This window comes from Manacus vitellinus, unplaced genomic scaffold, assembly GCF_001715985.3.
Source record: "Manacus vitellinus isolate BGI_N305 unplaced genomic scaffold, ASM171598v3 scaffold_6_pilon, whole genome shotgun sequence".
Lineage (NCBI taxonomy): Eukaryota > Metazoa > Chordata > Aves > Passeriformes > Pipridae > Manacus > Manacus vitellinus.
Window position 1 is genome coordinate 35,505,414 of NW_021940750.1, and position 21,313 is coordinate 35,526,726.

General features: G+C 37.8%; 1 protein-coding gene across 1 annotated transcript in view; it reads right to left on the reverse strand.

The window, feature by feature from the left end:
• Window positions 1-257: 257 nt before the first annotated feature.
• Window positions 258-21,313, reverse strand: part of JAG2 (jagged canonical Notch ligand 2) — a 44,089-nt gene continuing 23,033 nt past the window's right edge. Inside the window, exons 8-24 of the mRNA XM_029964199.1 lie at window positions 20,868-20,981; window positions 20,306-20,352; window positions 19,856-20,029; window positions 17,363-17,513; window positions 16,915-17,079; window positions 16,212-16,325; window positions 15,096-15,209; window positions 14,597-14,710; window positions 13,538-13,654; window positions 12,848-12,875; window positions 11,770-11,855; window positions 9,394-9,507; window positions 9,085-9,200; window positions 7,194-7,439; window positions 6,621-6,752; window positions 5,459-5,615; window positions 258-2,577 (exon numbers count right to left, since the gene is read on the reverse strand). Coding sequence (XP_029820059.1) covers window positions 2,105-2,577; window positions 5,459-5,615; window positions 6,621-6,752; window positions 7,194-7,439; window positions 9,085-9,200; window positions 9,394-9,507; window positions 11,770-11,855; window positions 12,848-12,875; window positions 13,538-13,654; window positions 14,597-14,710; window positions 15,096-15,209; window positions 16,212-16,325; window positions 16,915-17,079; window positions 17,363-17,513; window positions 19,856-20,029; window positions 20,306-20,352; window positions 20,868-20,981 — 2,462 coding nt within the window. The 3' untranslated portion in view covers window positions 258-2,104. The remainder of the gene's footprint in view (window positions 2,578-5,458; window positions 5,616-6,620; window positions 6,753-7,193; window positions 7,440-9,084; window positions 9,201-9,393; window positions 9,508-11,769; window positions 11,856-12,847; window positions 12,876-13,537; window positions 13,655-14,596; window positions 14,711-15,095; window positions 15,210-16,211; window positions 16,326-16,914; window positions 17,080-17,362; window positions 17,514-19,855; window positions 20,030-20,305; window positions 20,353-20,867; window positions 20,982-21,313) is intronic.

A 21,313-nucleotide genomic window follows, 5' to 3' on the forward strand; every position in this document is an offset into this window, starting at 1 on the left:
GGAGAGCCTCAGTTTAGGAACTGGAGGCGTCCCTGTCTCTAAAGCACACATGGGACACCCCCTCCTCCACAGACTGTCAGCAGCGTGGGCACAGGACAAGGCTGCCAAGAGGGCTCAGGAAGTGTCGGCGCTCGGTGCAGGCTGAACGCTCGGGTTACGGGAAGTACCGGGAATTAAGTCAGGACTTTCACTCCTCCTCTGTTTAGCCTTGTCACATCCGAACTCCAAAGCACTTAGAAAGCAAACACAACCTGAAGTATCTTACACACAATGAGGGAATCATTTTATTAGATTATGGAAGACAGCAGCATTACAGTACAAAAAGTTACAAGAGTAGCAGAAAAAAAGTGTTTTTGGTTTAAATACTCAGGATTATACTGGGGAACACGAGAAGGATAGTACCCTTTTCTAAACTAACTCCTAACCAGGTTATCAAAATAAGTTTTGAATATTTAGCACAAGTAAAAAAGTTACAACAAACATCATTATAAAATGCTTTAATAAATAGTTTCTTTTCTGAAAGTTTTTTTTTTTCCAAGAACATGTCAAAAAAATGTACTAATACAGATGATCCTGCAAAGCAAATCCTGCATTCCTGTATAAAATAACTGGTTTCAAAACATTCACGTTTACATTGTTCATGGGCCAGAGTTTACACTCTCAGATGTCCGTTCCTCTCAGTGGCAGGGTAACTAGGTGTATGTAGTGTTATGCTTCTTCAGTAATTAAAAAAAAAAACAACTTATAGTTTGCCCAGTTAACAGCAATAATAAAAGCCTTAAAAAAAAAAAAAAGCATAAGCCTTCCATAAGATATAACCATTTCTAATGAGATACTCCCATCCTCTGAGCTTGCCAGCCTTTTTTTCCTTTAGAGCGAAAGATGAATAAAGCACAACAGAAACAAGATTGAGGAAAATATTGTTCCCTTCATTAGGCCTGTATTTAAACGCAAAAAAAAAAAGTAATACCACATGTAATTAACATATTCACAAAAGAAAAAACAATGCCTCGCTATGTTGGTACTGTACAGTAGATGCACCCGTTAGTGTTCTTGAGATGGGCTGAACATGGGGATAAACAAACATTTCTGGATCTATTTACACATAGAGTGGTTATGTTCCTATGTAAATACAAATGACCAACAGATTTCCTAACATTGATTGTATTAACATCATTTTCTAATCTGGACATTATACCAAAAAAAGTCTTATAAACTGCCATAGAACCTCCTTTTCTGCAACATAAATTAAAAGGAATGACATGTAAAAAAAAAAAAAAAGACCAAAATATTTAACTTATTAAATCAAATATACAGAGTGATTCATTTAATATGTACATATTTACAAAAAAGCACTTTCACTATTAGAAAATAAACTGTGTCAGTTGGGGAACCTAGAGTTCTCACAATTTTACTATATTGATATGGCAGTCTTTGACAGTTGCTATAGAAAAAGTTTAATCTCAAGGCACTTGTCACATGCTTCAATACTGCAATTCTAAAGTAATTAAACAGAAATAAAAAGGCCACTTTTAAACCACAGTTGAAAGATCTCTATAATTATTTTTTTTGTTCCTATTACAAAGTGTGTAAGGCAAATTTGGAAAAAATCTTACAGAAGCTACTAACGTAACAAGTGCAGTGAGCTGCCATTAATAGAGATTCAAAGTCAAGAAAGCAGTTTAAAGTTCACACAATTTCCTCAACCAGGAGGTTTTAAAGCCACCATTAAATTAGAGCAAGTAATAAAAAGAAATACATTCTGTAAACAGTGTACAGTCTTTTGTAATAAACTTTACACATATTGAAAATACAACCTCTCCTCTGCCACACAGCGAGTGTATTATAAGTAAACTTTACAAAAATAGCAACTATCAAAGATTACTCATTTTTTTTTCATCTGACAGTCATTGAATAATTTATACAAGGCTAAAGAAACAAAATAAATTTTATTTATTATTTTTATTTATTTTTTTTTACGCAAAATAAAGAAACTATGAACATTTGACTCCAGATACTTTTAGTCCTTGATGCAAAGTGGAGATGTCAATTTTTCCCCTCCCCAGCAAGCGCAGGCGCAGTCTGCCTACGTCCCAAATACAGGTTAGACTCTACTGCCTTCAAAGTTTGATGCATTCACATTTTTTACAGATCTGTTGTCCATTTTGCCTATTTGATGGGATTTCTTTACTGGACTGCTCTCTGATGTGTCAGATACCTTTGTCGGCAAAGGCTTTGTGAGTTTGTGAGAGAGGAATTTGTCCATTTCCTCATCTCTTTCCTCCTCTTCATCCTCCTCTTCCTCATACTCTACGTACTCCTCTACTGCATCACAAGTTCTTTTTTGAGGAGATATGAAGTTTTTGCATTCATAACGAATGTCTTTGTTACTATAAGATCTGTCTATAGGATTTCTGATGGGATTTAAAGGTGCCCACTGGTTATTGGCACCCTCTTCTCTGGGAGGACGGCTTCTCTCTCTCTCTTTTCTTCTCTTCCGAGTCCACCACACGCAGATGATTATACAAGTCAGCCACACAATGCTAAATACCGCACAAAGAATTGGAACCAAATAATCTAGAGGGCAAACGAAAAGAAATAGTCTTGAGTTAACAGAACGAGATACATAGCACCGGACATCTGCAAGAAAAGCATCCATACTTAGCTACAGGTTACTCACTGAAAGATATTTTTGGGGCAAAGGAAGTAAGATGTCTTTACAGCACAATCATAACTGCCTAAATGCACCAGTTCATCTGGAAGTGCTCTTTACTAGTTTAAAGTTAAGAGTCTCCTGTGATTAATGATGAGTGAGGAACGCTCCATTTGAGATGTTTTTTCCCCTCCAGAAGACAAACTGGTTATATAAGTAGCATCTTTCTCAAGCACCTACATGGAAGTTGGCCCAGAAAACCTCAGTAATGACTCCTAAGAGCCTGTCCCAGCAGGAGGCAGGCTATAGAGTAGTGCCTGTAAGTTGCTCTAGAAGTACTGACACTTGCCTCACAAATATGTCCTGCATTTACTATCAGTCCTTTAACATCAAATCTACAGACATTTATGTATCAACGATCTCCAGAAACATTCAGGTTAGAGCCATGTAATCAAATTGATCATGCACTCTCTAGGATGTTCCATTTTTCCTTCAGAATGAAACATAAGAATATTGTCACTAGAGACAAGAGTCTTCACTACTCAGTGAACAAACAAAAGGAGTTGAGGCAATTGCTTTCTCCACATTCCCAATCCAAAGCTCACTCTGGTGTTCTCCCAGCCACAGAACCTAGATTATTTCTATAGGAAAACATTCCTGAAAATGTATGTCTGTTTGGACTTTCCCCCCCCTTCCTCAAGGGCTTTACAGTTAGGACAGGATAACAACTTTTTCTATTCTTCTTAATAAGCAAAAATCCACATGTGCTAAGAGGTAACGAGACATGAGGTGCTTTGGTTTTTTGTAGAAAGCATGGGATCATTCAACAGCTCTGCAGGCAAATGCTGTCAACTCATCACTCTAATGTCTGATCCAAACAAATTCCCTCAGCAGTTTCAAGACATCTGCTTACAGAATAACCTGTAAAAGACTGTACAAAACCAAACAGTGTTTCGACACCACAGTCATTCACTCTAGCGTTCAAGTGTCTTCTGAGTATATTCCTATGTGGAATGTGAGACATCCTCAAACACTTCCTTTTGGTAAAGGGGGGTGAGTAAACTGCCAACATGGTTGGCCTCAAGGGATCTAAAAATTGTATTTTAACAGTCTGGGGAAGTATTGTACTTGAAGGAGTAACTGCTATTCTATCCTTATTTTTCGTAAGCAATTTAACACTAATTCACGAATGGAGGAAATACTTCAAGGAAAAAGGAGCTCTTCATAACAGCTTCTCCAATATGAGAGTACAAAGCTTGCATTCTTACTGCTATCACATCTGTTATTTTGTCACAGTACCAGGGATCCAAGTTTACTTAATAACAGGTTCTTATACAAAATTGCATGCCTACAGATTCCAAATTCTTTTTAAGACAGAGAAAAATCAATGAAGTGTCAAAATGATCATCTCCACCTAGACACTTGAGCATCCCATAAAAATGAGATTCTCAACACACATATAGGCTTGACACCACATTTTGTGATAGGTTCCCACCTACCTTACCCAATTAAGGGGTAACAATAAACCAAATCAAATCAAACAACATGAGTGTCCAGGTTACAGTTTACTTCAGAACAACTCCGCTTAAAGAACTAGGGGCCAATATAGCATCCATACTAAAATGTGGAGTCTGGAAATCATTCTGCAAGAGAATCAGAGTTCATCCACTAATTTTGGAGAATCTTTAAATCTTATTGGAGGTAGGAGGTGAAGTAATCCACATCCCTTTTTCCCTAGCATTTAACATGCAATCAGGAAAACAGAGGTTGAAGTACGTACATCAGAATCTCAGCTCAATTCTTTATCATCTACAAAACTGTTGTTCAAGACAAGAACAAAGAGGGTACACTCCTTGAGGAGAGCTAAGGAAATAATACATTTGCCAAGACTTTAACAGATGAAAGGCATTTCCTAGAAGGGAAATGCAAGGAAAGTAGAACCAGGCAATCTACTAATTGTTTGGACTATGGGTGGAAGATCTTCCAAAAGATTATGTTCGGGAGGTCTAAGAAAAGGTTGGGACAGTCTCCTACCATTGTAAGATTTTTCACTCTGGGGCTTAGTTGAACCTGAGCCTACCAGCGGTCTTGCACAAGACCATCTCCTGCCTCCCCCAGGCAGGAACACAGGCATGCAAAATCTTCAACCGCTTATTTTGGCACAGCTCTGGGAGAGCCAATATTCAGAGATAAAGGTCTCCAATCTCACCATATCCTCTGTAAGAGGAATGAACATTACATTTTAAGCCAGCTGTGCACTAGTCAGAAACACATGATGAAGAGGGGAGCAAAGTTTTACATTATCATGGCAAAGTACTGGAAAAAACTATACATCTTTAATTATTTAAGTAAATAATACATAAGCACTTCAGAAGATACTGGTACCACACTGTCTTCCCCCTCCCCATATTTTTAATTCCTCACAGCCTCAGTGCTGCAACATCAAGGGCTGACAGTGGCCTAAGGTTAATGTAGGAGATTTAAAAAGGACTGGAACCACACACAAGAGCAACTCCTGATCTTGTGAAAGGTATGCTTAGACTGGGGAACTGCAATGGAAGTTAGATCCAAAACCGCAGCAAGAGTATCTGGGGATATCACATTAGGGATGAGGTTAAGTTTAAACTAGCACACAAGCACAAAAATCTTGATTTTAAAGCCACTTTCTCTTCAGTTAGTAACACCAATTAAAGACACAACCTGACCTGTCATTTTCTCCAACATGTAAAGAACGACAAGAGAAGATTGACAGCAGGGGAACAGAAAACACACACACATATAGGAGGTATTCTCTGGGAGACTTACCTGATGATGAATTCCCAACAACGATGGTCTCTACTTTGACTTCAGTTACTGCCAACATAACAGTGCTGTTCTGTCGCTTAGTGATGGCATTCACTATTGTATTAGCAGCATTCTGTATGAGGCTATTATCTTGTTCATCTCGGTGCGGGACAAAGGACTAAAGGGAGTGAAGGGGAAAACCAAGAAGTTATTGCAATCACCTAACCATGGAAATGTATTACAGCTAGACCTTAATTGAGTTCACTAGGTTGAATTTGCCTGACAGTAGCTACAAATAGTACTCTAGAAGTTTACCATAGCAATAGTATGGCTGGCTCTGCCCAAACTGCAGATGCAGTGTCAGACTTGGTGGGTAACGTGCCTACTTGCTAATCTAGCATACTTCAAAGGAAAGGCAGTGACTTCCATGTTACTTAAACTGATGAGCTAAACTTAGTCATAGTTTGGAGCAGTTCAATATGTGGATTATCTAGATAGAAGCTTGGACTAATAACAGTCTGCTCTATTTATGCCATACACTTTGCTCCCTGCATCATGGCTCAGCATGTTCTTTACAGTACTAGAAGAGACAGACAGTCCAGCTTCTGCCTGGATAAACATTTACTATGAAAATTAACCCTTTCTTGAAATCAAAGCTAGACACTGGCATCAAGTGATTGAGCTGTAAGTGCCTCTAAAGCAAGTCTTGAGCTCATTAGGGCAACAGTTACTTTCATCTACTCATCTTGCACCTTCTTCCACTTCTCACTTAGTACCTTGTGTTTAATGAACACCCTGAAGCAGCCATGCTCTAAATGCACAGCAGAAACCCCTTCACAAGATCCAATCCAGCCACCTGCAACCATATCTCCTTACTGAGAAGGTCAATAGCCCAAGATTTCTGACAGAACAAGTAGGCACCTGTTCTCTAATTTGGGCTGAATTACTCTAAAGACTAATTTATCAGAAGGTTGTAGTAGCCTTCTGTCATTAATGAGACCTGCAATTTCAGCTATCTGCCACTACAGGAAATTGTGAGATCACAAAATTGCTTTGCAGTCAAGACTAAGCCACAGATTTCACCACCTGCATTCAAGTGGAACAAGCTTAAATGACCTCTTCCCCAGCAAAAACTAATAAGAAAACATTTTTGTATATACACTAATACCAGTCTCATACTTACAATAGCGACTTCCACTGCATTCTCTGTAGAGTAAGACAGATCACATAATATTATCAGAGTCCTGTCCCTAGAAACAGTCCTAGTAGCTGGTAAATACCGGATTTCAGAACAGATATTTTCTGTTGTAGTGCCCTGTTAGAAGCAAGGGAGATGGTATGTTTTTAGTTCAAGTGAAAAATGGCATGGAAAAATAAACACCTTGAGTTCTTGCAGTTACTAAAAGCCAATGAAGGTAGCAAACACAGCAGCAAGAAAGGGCAGAAAAGTGAAGAACAGGGTTTTGGAATGAAGGGTGAAAAACTGAGCTTGCATCAATCTCCTAGTACAGCCTGAGCCCATCTTGAAATGTAAATAGTTCAAGACTAAAGAAAGAAAATAAAATATTCTGTACAAACCCTAATTTTGCCTCACCCTTTAGACAAGGCACAATTCACAGCAACAGAGGAGTCTAGTAATGGATTTTGCAAGTTTATAATAGAAAGAGGTCATACTAGAAACCTTAATCTTCCATGCTGTGACATAGAATAGATCTCTACATATATTACCATACTTCATTATGAATTCTAGTCTTACCTGGGGGACTTTGTCTCCATTAAAAATTAAAGTAATTCTAGCACAGTCATTGTCCAAGTACCCAGAATTAGGCAGACACTTGATATTGATAGGCAGAGGTTCAGAGGCACTGCATTCTCCCCAGTCTGTGCATGGTGGCTGAAAGCATTTCATGTACTTCTCCTGGCATTCTTGACCCATGGGACACTGGTTATTTGAACTATCCCAGTATTTGTGTAACAGACAAGGTTTTTTTCCACACCACACCTAGAGATTAAAAAGAACAAAGTACTGTTACAGGTAATTAGCTCAAATCAAAATAAGGAATTCATGTAAGATGGTCATAATCTACTGCTGACTGCAAAATATCTGTATTTTGATACTGCTGTAGTCTAGTAGCAGATGGAACTGCTCTTCCACAAAATGAGGACATTTTGTACGGACAGAAGAGTAAAAAACTGGGCAAAAATAACCCGAGAAACCACTGACTGGGCATATCTCTTTGGAAGTTTATGGATTTGTCCCACATAACTGAGCTATACAGAAATTTAAGTATTTATTTTAATCTAGTCATCTAGGCTTCTATAATCTAGAAAGAGAAATATCTCCACAAAGATTAATTTCTTCAATATTTGTGCTGAGACCCTTGACAGAAAATGCTGAATATGTTAAGAGCTGATGTACACTGGTGATAAGCACTGCCACTTCAACCACACTCCCAAAAGAAAACAGTATGCTGGTACCCACAAATTACTGAGGTGCAGGGAGTTTCCAAACAAAGATCCTTTCCAGGAGTTGGACTCCAAGGATCCTTGTGGGTCCCTTCCAACTCAGGATATTCTGTGATTCCATGTAACCTTTAAGATTCTACATAATACTCTACAGCTATTAGTGTAGAAACTTAGAGATTCTTAAAGCACAACTGTCAGCGAGAAAGTGAATTTGTTCTGCTATGCAGGAAAGAACCAAATACCACACACTGATAAGTTGCATTTACAGCACCCACCATTTGAGATTCTAGTTACCTTCACATACTGTTATCTTCTGAAGACATCTCAAACTCACAATCACACCACCATAAAGGGTCTAAAAGAGCATTTCTAAATTACTAAGTGCAAGATTTAGCTACTTCTTTGCCTACAGTGTGCACTTAGCTAAAAATAAAAAAAGATGCTGGATAGATAAAACCTGGAGGTTTTTTAACTGGTGCTCCCAGTGAAAGATGGGAGACTGCCATGTTAGGCAATGTTCTAAGTGCTATTAGTGCTCAGCTGGAGCCACCCACTTAGCCCTACAACTTGTCAAGCAGCACCAACCTTCCTTCTCTCTCTCCAGCTGTGATATGAAGTTGCACAGGAACCACAAATCCACTGAGAAATGCTATCTCGGGAGGGCAGAAAGGCTTGGAGCACATATACTAACACACATGTCCAATCTGCATTTAGGTTAGTTTTACTTTTTCTAAGTCACAACCACCAGGATATAGTCCATAATAAATAAAAGTTGAAATCTGTCAATTCATAAAGCCACTAAAGGACAATACAAAAAGGCAATTAATACCCACTGAAAAAACTTCTTCCAACATGTCCTTCACCTTGGAACTAATGTTACACAAAATTAAGAGCTCTAAAATTGTGTTTGGAAAGTTTTAGCAGAGTAATTTATTTATCCTTTCAAGGATCATTATTCCAGTTAATATTTCATCTTCTGTAACAAGAGCTCTAGAGAGCCTGTTCTAGCAGGTAGAGAGCAGGACAGTACTTAGGATTATAAAGACAATCCATAAGTACTTTTACAGGAAGTAACTTTTTTTTTAAACAAAGGAAATCTAGGAGAGACAAATACAAACTTGTGCATGAAGAACAGCAAATTTCAGCCAGAAGAATTTAAAAAAATAGCTCAAAATGCCTACCTTGGTGCAGTCAATACGGCCATCCAAACAGTGGCAGCTGTTGCACTCCTGTTCCCACCGGCTCCCATGGGGAAAAGTCATTCCTTTAAGCCAGCAAGGCTTTCCAATTCCAATCACTAAAGAAAAAAAAAAAATCAACAAAACCACACTCAGACACTTCATCTCTTCAATGTTAAAAATATACAAATTTAAAGAAAAAAATACTAGCTACTGTTCCTTACACATCAGACTACTGTATATAAACTCTATACTGGCTACATTGTGCCCTACTGATTTTTGGGTAGAGGTTGATAGCAGATATAGGAATACCTTCTTGGCATCTTGGACCAATTCTTCCAGGGGGACAAGTGCATCGGTATCCATTTATCTCATCTATACAGGTGGCACCATATCCACAAGGGGAAGACTGGCATTCATCAATATCTAGAGAGAAAATAGGTAAAACTCAGTGACGAAGACACAGAACATTGTAATTAATAATTTACTGAGATGTAATTTGACAATACCTCCTTTTCTAAACGCAAAGGACGGTTTCTCCTCAGAATTCATCTCCTAATTAAACAGTTCTATCATTTCAGCAGTAACCTGTAACAGATTTCTCATAATTGCACCCTAATTGAAGTTCTGGTAATTAAAACAGCAGTCATATGCTGACTCATCTCACAGAGCAGAGGTGTTGGAGAGCTGAAGGTGCTAATGCCTTCTCCACATTCAGCTATAGAACAAGTCCCACATCCTGTTCTAGTGCTAAACTCAGACATTTAGGCTTCCTAGAAAAGCACATGCTTTCATGAAGTTATCACAGTGCAAGAGCTGAACAATTAATTTGCTCAACAATGCTCAAAAAAGTGACTTAGTGCAATACGAGTCACCATGAGGCAGAAGAATAAGTTTGGTTTGTAACACATTTGATGAACATCAATAACCTTGAAATAAGTGAGCAGATTAATTTAGTGCATACATACTTAGCACGAAAGCCTCTTAAAAAAACCCCCACCTTCCAAGATTCAGAGGCTTAGCTGTAGTAATCTATGGAAAAAGGCAGGGAAGCATAGTGCATTCAGATGCATGGCAAGGTGTCATTTGTTGTCCTGGGGAATTGACCAATACTAACTTGTGCAACAGTCTACAAAAGGCAACAGAGTCCAAATTCAGAAGCTGCAGGCACCAACTTCTTCATTTTCAACTTTAATCTTTCTCTTCCAAAGCATCTTTTGAAAGGTTTCCATCCACTGAATACAAATGGCATTCATATTCAATCCCAACCCCTCAAAAAACCTGTTTAAATACCAGTTCTTGTCCAACACACAGTATCAGCTCATTTTCTGTCTTTAAAGGACTGAACTTTGAAAGTGAACACAATAAATGGCAGTAGTGAGACTGCTACATATGTAAGCAATAGAAAATAATCAAATGGATATGGAAGGGCTTTTGGTTCTATTGTAGCTTCCTTCAAAAGTGCACTAAGATGAAGTTTTACATAAACACACGAGTATCTAAACGTCAGTGGGGTTTAACTACTCTTTCCTTCTCTCTTCAAGCTATGTAGGTTTAAGATTCTCCAGTCTCTGTATGCTGAAAAAAGTGACTTAACTCTGTTTCTGTATCATCCATAAGAGGCATTTTTGTCAGAGCTACTCCTTCTGTCTATACCAGTCTAAACAAGTAAAAAAATGTCTGCAGTTCCATTAAAGCACAGTATTTGTATTTGTGACATCCTACTCTTAAGGGGAAAAAGCACCCAAGCAGAATTTGATACCCCTTTCTGGGTGTCTGGACCCAGATACAGGATGATCTGCCATCCCTGGTTCTGTATCCAGAGATGACTGAGCAGATGCTTCTACAAGTGCTGCAGCTGCCCTCCAACTAGAGGTGGTGGTTTATTTTCTATGAGCCAGAATGAGGATGAAGTCTTAACTTGAAGGCACATTCACCATACTGATGGAGTGGAAGGACCAAGCCCAAAAGCCTCAAGGCTACAGAAGACTCAAAGTCTGATCTTCCAAAGTAGAAATAAGGTAAAAATAAGGTATCTATCCATGCAAGTCAAAATGGTAACATTCCATCAAAAAACCCCCCCAGAACAACGCCCAAACCCAACCAAACAATAAAACCCCACCACCAGATTCTTCCGCAACACTTCAACACATTTTTAGGGTCTGTTGCTCTCCCTTCTTTTCAGCCTCTATCCTTAGAATAATTGCAGTGCAACAGGTTTGTTTTCTAGCTTTGAAAGACCTTTATCATACTTTTGTTATTCATGTGCCAGCACTGCACTCCTGATGTTTTTGTTTTCATTTGTGGAGTCTCAGGGGATTTTCGTTTCTTATGTTAAGTGGAACACCTATTGATACACATCATCTTTACCAACAAGTTGTTTGTCAAGAAAAATATTTAAAACTTAAGCTTCTAAGAAACCAGCACCCCAGAACCTTCAGAATTGTCCAGTGAAACCCAGAAACCAAATTTTTCAGTGTAATTTAGGTCAAGTCATTTCAGCTCCATTTCATGAAATTAATAAAGGCATATAACTTGGCAATATTCACAAGGTATCAGTACCTGGCTTAACAGGTGGTTTCTGCTTCATTATTTGGAATTCAGCTAACCTAACACAAAAAGGGTCACCAGGAGTTTGTGCATTGGAATGGTTCAGCCATTCAGGCCTTTACCCACACAGGTACTTACTAATTCTGCAGTCAGGACCAGCAAACCCAGGTGCACATTCACATCGAAACCAATTCACCCCATCAACGCAGATGCCTCCATTGTAACTGTAAAAATAATAAACCTGTCATTACACTAAGCATTCTCAGGGTAGACTCACTAGTCTACAGATGAGTCTTAGGCAGCATGTTCAAATGCAAATTTCCATTGTCCCTATTCTATTTTTTCCTCACTATTCAACAATGCAGAATTAAAAGCTCCCTATTAATTCATAATACAAGTCTACTTAAAAAAGCCATCTGCATTATTCCATTGGTCTCCAGTTAAAAAACTCTGTTAATTAAAGCATCTGCTGCTGTTTAAGGGGACAATTTATTGCTATCAACAGAGAAAGTATAGTGCTAGACAAACAATATTGCTTAGTAAGTCACCTGTTAAAACAGCAACATCCTGCAAATGCATGAGTAAGTATATCCACAGAACTCAAGGAGATGGAACAACAATTCCAAGTGAACATAAAGAAAGCCCAAACTTTTGCAAGTTTGTTTCTTTTTCAATACATGAAACACAGAGAAAGATAAGGCAGATTGTTGGCTTCATCCACACACTGTTTTTCACCTTCGACCATAAATATCAACTTCTATATTCAAAATATTCCCATTGTATCTTCCAAAAATTTAATTTTGTTTTTAAAACACATTTGGACACAGTAATTCATTTAACAGCACATTTAAATTTATTTATTGCAAATGAACAGGTTTCAATTTTTCTTTTTTATTCTGCTCAGTTGCAAAGGCTTCAAATGTTATCAAGTCTGATTCACTTCATATCACTGCAATTTACTATTCAGCTCTAGCACGAAGAGTACACTAAAATACTTTTATCTGTTCATACAGAATTGACTCAGGATTGTTTTGTGGTCTTTGTTGCTGTCAAGGAATAGATATGGCATGGCAAAAAAAATGGCTTTAAGATATTTTAGAGAGACTGGTTTCAATTATCTTAGAGTAGAATTAGTTCTAATCTGAAATGGAAATCTATATTACTGTGCTCACTTTTGTTTTCACAATAGGTACAGAACTGGAGTTCACATACTTACCACGGATGAGGGTTGCAGTCATTGGTGTCTATAAAAAAGAACAATACAGACTAGTATAACTAGTGGCAGAATTTATTTTCTAATACATAATACTACAGTTTAGAAAACAACATATCTGAAAGTAAAGAAAAATAATACAGAATTGAATGTTTTCTTCCACACTTGTAAAGAAAGTTCAATTATCATATCACTAGTAGACTTAAAGTAAAAACAGAGCTGAAATTTAGATTTTTCCCTCCCCCAGTGTTATGCCTTGGGGGAAAAAAATAAACAAACCAAAGTTGCAGGCTTTACTCCACCTAAGCAATTCATTGTATTGGTATGTCAAAGTAGTTACTGCTATCCTCAGAGAAAATGGCTTATACGCTACTGCTCACCTCTCTGTATAGTTTTCATTATTAAAATTAGTAGTTCTGTGAGGATTTTTCTGCTCTGCACATGTTTGCAAAAGCTATATTTTTACAGAAGGCTGAGAGTCTTATTTTGGCAGAGACTAGATACAAAAAGAAGCATGACAAACTCTTCATTCATTACTCGAGCATCGTCTTCTTTACCTACCTCCCACTCTGAATGATTCAGATATTTTGGCACACAAACCCTATAAACTTGCTTTGTTTCAGTTAACAGCTCTCTGCCAGACACTCCCAATATCCCAGGGGAATGCAGGGGAAGAAAGGAGAAAAGCCTTACTCTGTGTGCATGTACGTCCTTCCCATCCTTCTTTGCAGATGCATGAAAAGGAATCTCCACTGCCAACACATGTTCCACCATTCATGCAAGGGTTTAGAATACAGCTGCTGTTTTTAGCTTTGAAAACAGAAAAGGTCTGTATTTAGCACAGGAAGCAAAGAGCATGTATCATCTGGGTATGCCAACATCACAATCCTAAACAATATTTAAATCAACAGTTCAAGACTCATAAGATCAAAGGGCTCCAAAAATAGTCACATTGCATGATAATCTCTCACCTACCTTCACCATCCTCCCAATTCAATTGTTTAATTGAACCATGAAATTTTATTTAAGAAGAATTACTTATTTTCTTCCCCATCTGTGTAAGCATTCTTCATATACTGCTAAATTATTGCTTTGGTAGCAAGTTACCCAGATCATGAGGTGTTCTTCATGACAAAGTACTAGTATTTAAAGTTCAGGTTTTGATAAAAAGCTGCAAATGTTTCTAAAAAGTAGAAAAACTGTACTGAATGACCTTCATTCAGCTTCCTGGTCCTAATGGAAGTTTCATTCTCAGAAAGATGCACCACAGATACTACATTGAATTTCCAAAAAAACAAGAGTAGTTCCCTACAGCAGGCAGTAACCCTGCAAATCCCCCAGGAAGAAGCACTTCATTCCATTCTCCCTGAGTATGCCTGCTCAGACACCTCTCGATCACAAACTTATTCACATTATGACTCCACAAGCCAAGTAGGGAACTAAGTTCCCAGGAAAACCCTTACACAGGGCCTCTGAAGACTAATAGACAAATTAAGACAAGCCCAAGTGTTCTAAAACTGTTTAGGAGAAGCTATTGAAGAGACCAGAAATGCAGTCAGAGGAAAACAGCTTCCTAAAAATCAGTATCATGTCAGGTGAGCAGAAAAAGTTACTTTAAACTTCAGTCACCACCCAACTGGAACAGCTCTGAACTAGCCAGAAGAGTTTGCCTATTCACTAAACAATTTTTTTTATTATTTAAACACTCTCTACTTCTTCTGGGTTCACCTGTAGATAATTCAGAAAGCTTACCAGTGTTGCAAGTGCTTCCTATCCATTCTGGAGGGCATGAGCAGCGGAATGTATCTCCATCATCATAGCACGTTCCACCATTGCTGCAAGTGTTTGCATCACACTGGTATTCACCTAAACATCACAACAAAGCAACTTTAGTTTCCATTCCTCTTGCTGATTTTAAAGAAGATATACTTCTTAATCACCAAAGTACTTTAAAAGAGACTTAATATTTAAATGCAACAGCACCAGAAACACGTAGTTCCACTTGTTGTATTACGGTAAGCAACCCAAAGAATGGAATCTAAGGACATCTCTTACAAAACTGTTTCACTACATGAAGGAATACGTTTTTTTAAGTGTTCCATTTTGTGACTGGGAAAATGGAAGAGGTAATGAAAACGTGCCTATTTTTTCACTGCAATTGTTTTATTTTAAATTTCAGGAACTCTAGTCCCTTGAGAAGAAAGAAAACAAATCTTTGGGTAATCTAAAGATCAAAGCAAAGAACACTTACGTGAATGACAAGTTTTGCCTTTCCAGTCATTCTTACACTCACAATAGAAGTCATTTACCAAATCAATGCATCGGCCACCGTTGTGACATGGGTTAGGAGAACAGTCATTGAAATCTAGAAAAACAGTTATTCAACTTAGATGATCTAGCCCAGCCAAGGCCATGAGAAAATACAAAATGCTTCTCTATAAAGAAAATAAATTTTGTACTATTTAGGAAGATGGTGGTCCTAATTATTACAAGGTTATCTATATAAGCAAGGAAAAAACTCTGATATAATACAGAACAATATGAATCATGAAAGATTTTCTGACAGCTTAGAAGGACCATTGGGTATGGTTTCTAAGTAGAGCACCAAAGTAACTCAATTTTTACAAACAGCTGTATTCTGAACTTCAGAAAAAGCTTTCTAGTAGGGACCACAGTGTCCTGAAAAGGAGCCCCAACACAGGACATCCACATGAGGCAGTTAAGGCCCCCTTCTTCTGCTTTATGTTTCAAAACAGACTTAAAGCCATTAGGTGGCTTAACCATATATACACATGTATGTGTAAGTATACACACATTAAACATATATACACAAACATAAACTTTAGAGAAAATTCTTTTCACTTGAGACAAACGTTTTAATAGGTGGAACATAATTATTCCAGAACAAACTTCATTTAGACCACACAAAAGGCTCTTTCGACAGCAATAGTTGCCAAAAGCTTCTCAGTCTCTATTTCACATCTGAATTCATGCATGCCCTGTAATAAGTCTCAGCAAGTCCTTGCCATCATGTTTTAGAAGGGGCTTCATTCAGAGCAGAAAAAGAAACAACCAGAGTTTTCTCTGAGGTGACTTAACCATGAACTGGACTAGTACACTTCTTGGACAATATTTTTGCCTATTCCCAGGAGAAAGTTCTCTCCTCCTATACCAAAGAATCAGATTCTGCTCCTATTAAAGGAACAGACTTCTAGAGCAGCTACCCAGAATATCTTCCTGAAAACACTTCTGCAAACAAGCCTGTAATTACAGAACAGAGAAACTACCCCATTATTAACTACATACCACCTCTAACTGTTACAACAAAGCTGTAATATTTGACCCCGCAACACTTAGCGGTACTCACTTGTGTCACACAATTCTCCTTCCCAGCCACTTGAACAGAAACATCTAAATGAATCAACTTCATCGATGCATGTCCCACCATTCTTGCAAGGTTTCCCAAGACAATCATTGATATCTACAACAAAAAGTCAACAATTATGGCACAAGGCTCTTCTCCCCTACTTAGAGGGGTGATGTAGACTTGTGCCTCTAGGAAAAGCAGCACAAAGTTATTACTTCATTCATACATGCAAAAGAAAGGCTCAAACACCTCTTCTCAAGCCTGGTAAGGTTCCTAGCTGTATTGTCCCTCATGCAGCAATTAAACCAGAGCATTAAGTTTACCTGGCAAAAATATCCAGGTGTTTAAAAAACACCTAGACCAGAATACATGTGCTACTAAGCTGTGCTGTCAATTTGTCAGTCCCTTCTTTATCACTCTCATGCTGGAGAAACCCATGGCTTCTATGACTGTACATAAAGGTAGTGGGCACTAACACATTCACACTGAAGTTGGACTAAAGCCAGTTTTCTTTCACAGAGGAAGTGTGAACCACTACAAAGACAACTGCTACCGGAAGAAACCGAATTTCAGGCAGTACATGCAAAACAATGCTCTGTGTGCAATTTTATTAAAATCCAGATGTTCTGTTCTATGTTGTAAGGCTTCATAACAAAAACTAAAGTTTTTAGAGAAAAATAATTTACAGACAACTCCTACTTACTTTCATGACAGTATGTTCCAGTAAAACCTCTGTCACATGCACAGGTAAAGTTCCCTCCTGGCTGACTAATACACCGTCCATGAGGCCCACAAACATTAGATGAAATGAAACGGATTCCTTCTTGGGTAGCATTAGTGAAGACTTCTATTGTACAGCTGTCTATTACTAAGAATGAGAAGTGTATCATCAGAGTAATGATCTGCATCATCAGTTTTTAATTTTACAAACATTATACAAAAATTAAAACTAAATCACAGTATTATGTGATAAGTTACCATCTACCTCTATAGGTAGATGGTCTATAAGGAGCACTTCTCACTGCCTCACTATTTTACAAAGTTTAAGTGAGTACAATAATATTTCTGCATTATTCTATTCCCAACAATACTACTTTTTTTACAATGTACCACCACTATATCACGACAGATTTCTGGACAACAGCAGGTACCTTTACAAGAATTGTTCTTGCAGTGGTCCTTGAGATGAGAGCAATTTTTTCCATCATAGTCATCAGGGCAGGCACAGTAATAATCTCCTCCCAGATCATAACATTTAGCCCCATTCTGGCAAGGGTTAGGTTCACAGAAATCAATATCCATCTGTAAGAGAGACCACAGTTAGCAGCAGCTGCTTCATTTCCCAGGAGCAGGCAGCATTATCTGCTTTGCCAAAGACACAGATGAAGCTAATGTACAAGGAACCTCCAGGTTTAAGAAGGTTTATGAATCATACATATTGCATTCCATCCTGCAAGACACAGAAACTTCAGCTTACTTTAGTCCATCCTAACGCAAAGCATTTGTGCCACTGTTAAGAAGATACTCCTTTGCAGGAAGCTGAATCAGCACATTTGCAACAACTTATTCAAGAGTTACTTAAGCCATTCAGAGACATCTCATTGTGACTGTTGTGGATCACTTTAAGTCACTTCTCTGTCCTTCACATTCATGGACTAAGTGCTGTAATGCAAGTTAATAACAGCACACTTGTCGGCTTTGTGTGTGCAAGAGATTTAAAATACACAGAACCTGAACAAAATCCCATCCTCTAGAGCAACATCTCTTCCCACCTCAATTAACACAGAGAATTTATTACAAAACCACACAGCTTGGAACGGACCTCTAGAGGTCAGCTACTCCCCACCTCCAGCTCAAAGTAGGTCTGGTTAGACCCAGCTGCTCAGGGCCTTATTCTTACGGATACTGTCACCGTGCCAATTTACACACAGATACATGAGGTACATTTTGAACTCTTACCATCTGATTCAGAGAGCAAATTTAAACCCAGCTTTCACAATATAACCTTTAACATAGACATTGCTGTGGCAAAACAATTCTGCTGCTTTCTGCTTTAGACTGACACACAGGATCAGTGATTTGTGATGCCCTAAATTGGTCTCAAAATCCACAAAGCAGCCTCAAAAGGGATATTTTTACATCACAGTATCTTTCCTCCAAATTGTTATTCTTAAGGACTGCTTTTCTCCCCCCAAGTCAGTTTTTCGTTCTCCACATCTCTCTTGGGAGAAAGACAGCTTTCAACTTTACAGACATAAAATTAAGCCCAATAGTGTTTTTTCATCCCTATTTTTAGCAGTTCAGTAGTTAAATAGGAGAAAAATGCAAAACTAGCCAAAGCAGAAGGAACACAAATGGTGTTAAGTATTTAATTCAGAGGAGCACATACAATTCCAGCAAGCCATTTCGTGCTTTCATATGGAACATTCAAAGCAAACTATAAAAAAAATAGCTAAGGGCTGAGAAAGATTCTCAGATCTCCTCTATCAGATGTCTCCATTTGTTTCCTTCCATTAGTGTAAATTTCCCCTTCCCAATGCAAGTTCAGTAGCTGGTACTTTAGCATCTGGAATCAATGGTAGATATTTCCTGCAACACACAAGGCAAGCAGCCAACTCTCCCCTATTATTCAAGCACATTTGCTAAAACTTTAGTTACACAGTGCTGTATGAATCAGCCCAGAGTAGGGCACTCGGGTTATGATCCTTATGCAGAAATGGTTCATGAGCTATTAGGTGCTGCACCAGTTTTATTAAACTGGTTGGTACCTGCAGCCCTTTTTAATTTTGAATAAAAGGAGGGCACTGCTTCTTTAACGATGCAAATAATAGAATAAAGTTGCTTCACTCATTCACATCATTAAGACAGATCACTCCAATGTCCTCCACAAAAAAGTCTGGAGCAAATCCAACAAAACTCTAACATAATGCCTCCAGCTGATGTTGTCTTGCTAAGCATAACACTCACATGGATTTGACCATCAGCAAGACCCAGGGAGTGCATACTTAATGCAAAATAATTTTACATTGAGAAGTCTAACATTCTCCCTAGAAAGAAGAATATCTTCATTATCATGAAGTACTTCAGGAATTATCATTAGGACTTCAATATTTTATATCTGAATCCTTAAGCACTAGAACTACATGTTCCTAAAATGATCTCAAACAAAGTTCTGAGAACTAATACTTGCATATCTGCCTGCCGTTAGTAATTATATTAATTATCTACATTATATGTAATATAGATAATTGATAAATAATTAATATACTCCCAGCAACAGCAGTAGGATTACTTCAGAGTTATCAGGATGAGAACTTAAAGCATTCTAGTGTAACAAAAGGATGAAGGTCCTGACAATTGCAAAGGAAAATGTTTCAAGTTTAAGGAATACTTGCAGCCTTAAAACACTTAGGAAGGCCAACACCTATATGCAACAACTTGTAGTTTATCAGGCTGCAAATTCAAGTGTTAGAGCTACTATGACAGCACTGCACAACAAATTTGCTTATTCAGAGTATCAGGTAACAGCTACGACAGGCAGTAATGCTTCAGCCTTTGGTCACTCCCATTTAAACCCAGAGATATATTTCTTTCAAGAATTCAATCCATGAGAAGTATTGCAGTAATGTCTCCACTGCCCTCACCTCGCAAAAGACTCCCGAGAATCCCTGTGAACACAGGCAACTGAATCCATTCACCAGGTCTTTGCACCGGCCTCCATTTTGGCAGGGATTGCTCTCACACTCATTTGTTTCAATCTCACAGTTTTTTCCTGTGAAACCACGAGGGCACAAGCAGTGGTAACCGTTCACTTCATCCTTCAGAGGCAGGAAGAAAAGAAGCAAAAGTAGAAAGATTTGCTTATTGATAAAACTTGCACACAAAAATTTAAGTTATTTCTATATTGTGTATTTGGGAACAGTGGTAGTACCACATAAAGTTATTTTGTGAAATGAGTGCAAGAGTCTGCAAGTGTAATACTACGCTTTTAATATTTAAACTCACTTAAACAACCTGTAAATCCAAACTACAGAATTCATAAGTAGGCAGAAAAAGATTAATTTTCAATATGGAATGTAATAAGTAAGAGTTACCTTACAAGTCCCTCCATGCTGACATTGTCCATGACAGTCATTAATATCTAGAGATAAAATATGCAAAGTGTTAGAATTTATACTGGAAGACTAAGCCATAAAGTATAGGTTTGGTACAAGAAGGGAGAACAAATGATTTTCAGAAAGGACTTTTCTATACGTTTTAACAGAAAGCAAGGATGCCTGATATCTCGAGAGATTCTCATTTTTAGAAATATCTAATAAAAACTTATATTCTATATTTCTATTACAACATACTAAAAATGAGTCAAATATCAAACTTTGTATCTAACATTTTAGCATAAAAATATTTTAAATTGAATCAGTACATGATATCATTCAGAAATAGGAATGAAGAGTGTATATTTGAGCTTATTTTAATACCTATTAACTTTTAAAGTAAGTTTTCAAACAGTATTTTCAATTTTCATGCTAAAAATTCAAAAAATCCTGACAACAGATATTTTTTCTTGTACAAGTATGTGCACTATCACTTATCAGAAAATCTTTTTTAAAGAACAAAACATCCTACTGTCATCATACATACTAAAGAAATACTAACTGATATGACAATTTACTCCTGTCCATCCTGGAATGCAGTCACAGTAATATCCACCAATGAGATTTTTGCAAGAGTAAGCATTAACACAGGGTTTCCCCTCACACTCATTAGCATCTGTGAAAGAAGAGAAAATAAAGAATAGAATAAAGAACAAACCCAGAAACAGATTACCACAGCACCAAGCAAAGTGTCCATGCAGTCAAAGCATCAGCAGCTCATATTATACATTGGTAGGGCACTAAAACCACTTATATATCACAGGTTTTTAATGCACACTTGCCTACAGTAGCACATGCATGTTATCTTACTCTTCCCTTTCCCAAAACTCAAAAAGATGTTAGTCAGGGCAAATCCTTTCTTGCCCCCATAAGCTTAAGTCACTCTTCTGCCACCATGAAGAACCATCACCAATGCTGCATTTTACAACAGAAAAGTTATGGGGCATT